The sequence below is a fragment of the Tupaia chinensis genome, unplaced genomic scaffold (assembly GCF_000334495.1).
Source record: "Tupaia chinensis unplaced genomic scaffold, TupChi_1.0 Scaffold000146_1, whole genome shotgun sequence".
Classification (NCBI taxonomy): Eukaryota; Metazoa; Chordata; class Mammalia; order Scandentia; family Tupaiidae; genus Tupaia; species Tupaia belangeri.
Genome location: NW_006159616.1, coordinates 3385687 through 3388458, shown reverse-complemented (window position 1 = coordinate 3388458; position 2772 = coordinate 3385687). Strand labels below are relative to the sequence as shown.

The following is a 2772-nucleotide window of genomic DNA, read 5'->3' as shown; positions in this document are numbered from 1 at the left end:
ACTCTTTCAAAAAGTTAAGGCCCAGCGATTTGCTAGATAGGGCTGGGCTGAGGATCAGACCTGTGCTCACGGCACAGAGGATCGGCCGAGGCACTGGTGGTTAGCGGCAGAGTTTGGGACACTCACCCATGCACCAGAACTAGACTGCGACCCCTGTGAGAAGCAGCCATGGGCCCGGCACAGTGGTGCGGCGGTGCTGGAGCCACGTGGAAGACGGGGTGCAGTTCTCAGGGTAACCTATACACACATGGGGTGCCTGGGTTCCTGCCTGGCGAGAAAGGCAGGGGAGGATTGTGGCGTGAGAGCCTGTTGAGGTGCCCCCCTCCCATGAAATACCAACTTCCAGGAGGTGGCAGCCAAAGCTCAGCCGGCCTATGCCACCTGGGCAGAGCGAACACTGGCACAGGTCAGGTACTGGAATGAGGAGTCACTTAAGTGAGGCCTGGGGGTGGGAGCCACTGCTCCAAAGCTCTGCGTTCTGGAACAGCGCTGGAGTGTTTCTAGAGAGCATTTCCACAGAGCGACTTCAGCTAGACAATCTGGCAAAGTTATAAAATGACTGTAAAATGCAAGTGAGTATGGAGTTTTAAACTTGCCATTTTCCCTGTTCACTAGGATTTCTTAGAGGAATTGTGAAATATTAAACGGCATTATAACTGCAAAATACGCACATGCCTCAAACTGAGTATGTGGCTTATACCCCAAAGACGAGAAAATTCTGTGGGCAGATACCGACACTGGGGAAGGGCTGCCACCAAGAACTGTGCACGTGCTTTTCCAGGACACAGCTACGGCCTAAAGCAAAACGAACATGTATTGAAGGTTCCTTCAAGCAAGCAATTCTGTAATTGTATTAGTCTGGTGCTGTCCTTCTGGATTTGCCACCTCGGTGATTCCCCCCGGCTGTCCTCTCCCGCTGTGTATTAACAACCTTGTTTCATTCTTTGAGAAGTTAGGAAGCACTGCCATTTCATAGTTGAAGAAGAGGCCATCTAGTCTCAGGCAAAATTAAAACCATTTGGTGTTCTGTACCCCGGCCTTACTGAACAGCACCCCCACCATTAGCAAAGCATGACAGGGGCCAGGTGAAGTTGGAGAGGGACATTTCTCTTTATTTTAGAAATGAGAATGGCTGCACATGTGAAAAACGCCGCTTAGCAATTCAAGGGGGAAAAACATACATAAAAATTACCCCCCACCCCCACTCCTTGGTACTCAATGCCGCATGTCCCACTGAGGTAAGGCTGTGCCAATTTCCCACGGGCTAAAAACAAAACCAAACCACCCTAATAAAACCTCGCCTCCGTGCTGTACGAGTCCCAGGGCTCGGGCCCCTCAGTCAGACTTCTCCTTCTCCTTCATGTGTAAGAAGACGATGCTGAAGATGAAGAGCCCCGCCATCATGGAGAAGGCACTGGCGTAGTAGGGGTAGGCCGAGGGGATAAAGCGCTCGTACTGCGTGTGCTGGAGCGGCCGCACAGACACCTGCAACAGACGGGCATGGCAGGCCCTGGCCACGGGGCAGTCCAAGCAGACACCCGCTGCTGAGAACAGGGCCCGTCCCGCGCTCACCTGGGTGGAAGAGTACAGGTGTGTGTAGCCCAGACGGTTGTAATCCACCTTGAACTGGAACACACCATACACGTCGGGCAACTTGAACTGGACGCTGTATCTGCCACCTGGAGAAGAATCGAACGGATCAGCGGGCAGGGTTTCCCGGGACACTTCTCCGTGGGCCTCAGCGAGAACACGGTCTCCTGCAGCATTAGGCTTACCTTTCTTCTTCAAGAAGGTCCTCACGAAAGGATCGATGCGCACAAACTCCAGCTGAATGTCATCACCATCAAAGGGGACCCACCTGCCGTTGGAGAGCTGCTCAATCACGATGCTGTACTCCTGGGAGAGGAGGCAGGGTCAGCCGGGGTGGCCCGTGCCCTGGGCAGAGCTGCCACCTGCACAGGGCTGTGCTGCTCTCTCAGCAGTGAGCATGGTGGGAGCTCCCAGCCAAAGGCCCTGCCAGCGCTGACAGCCTCCTCGGTGAGGTGACCACTCTGACTCAGCATCTCTGCCTCTCAGAGGCCACGGCCAGAGCAGACCTCACGGCCCACTGACGCTGGAGCCCAACGTGTCCTCCATTCCCTAACACACCAGGTGCTCTCGGCACGCACGCTCCAGCTCACCGCTATCCTGCCCTTCCCTGCTGGACTCATCCTGAAGACCCAACTGAAGTGCTGCCTTCCCTGTAGATCTGACTTGCTGGGCAGAGTCTACCAGTGAAGGCCCCTCCCGCTGCTGCATTCCCACAGCCACACGCACAGCACACAGCTCACTAAAGAAGGTCCTAGCAGGACACCGGTCCATGTGCCAGGCTCCACCTAAACCAGCTTTCTTCGGGGAGGAGGTTAACTTATCCTTATTTCTGCCCCCTTAGGCCCAACACAGACGTGTTCAATAAATGCTTTCAAGACGAACTGAATCGCCTTGGCCAAAGCTCGGGCCCTCCCACCCGAGACACTTACCACCAGGTCAGTGATGGTGTAGGCATTGGGCGGGGCTGTCTCACCCACGCGGTGATGGGACACCGGCCCCACACGGAGGACACCTTCCTCCTTGAACACCCAGCGGGAGAGGGCCACAGCTAGCTCATAGTTGCCCGTCTGGGAGTACCTGCAGGGGGAAACAGGAGAGGCTGGGGCACCAGGGCCAAGCTCTGTCCTGAGGGGCCCGATGGGCACAACTGCTCAGGCCCACCAAGGCAGTGCATTCACGACG

The 2772-nt window shown here is 55.7% G+C and overlaps 1 protein-coding gene across 1 annotated transcript in view; it reads right to left on the bottom strand.

Annotated features, from left to right (window-relative positions):
• Positions 1 to 1086: 1086 nt before the first annotated feature.
• The window catches only part of DDOST (dolichyl-diphosphooligosaccharide--protein glycosyltransferase non-catalytic subunit), a 10571-nt gene continuing 8885 nt past the window's right edge, over positions 1087 to 2772 (bottom strand). Inside the window, exons 8-11 of the mRNA XM_006145190.3 lie at positions 2520 to 2667; positions 1776 to 1896; positions 1573 to 1679; positions 1087 to 1485 (exon numbers count right to left, since the gene is read on the bottom strand). Coding sequence (XP_006145252.1) covers positions 1336 to 1485; positions 1573 to 1679; positions 1776 to 1896; positions 2520 to 2667 — 526 coding nt within the window. The 3' untranslated portion in view covers positions 1087 to 1335. The remainder of the gene's footprint in view (positions 1486 to 1572; positions 1680 to 1775; positions 1897 to 2519; positions 2668 to 2772) is intronic.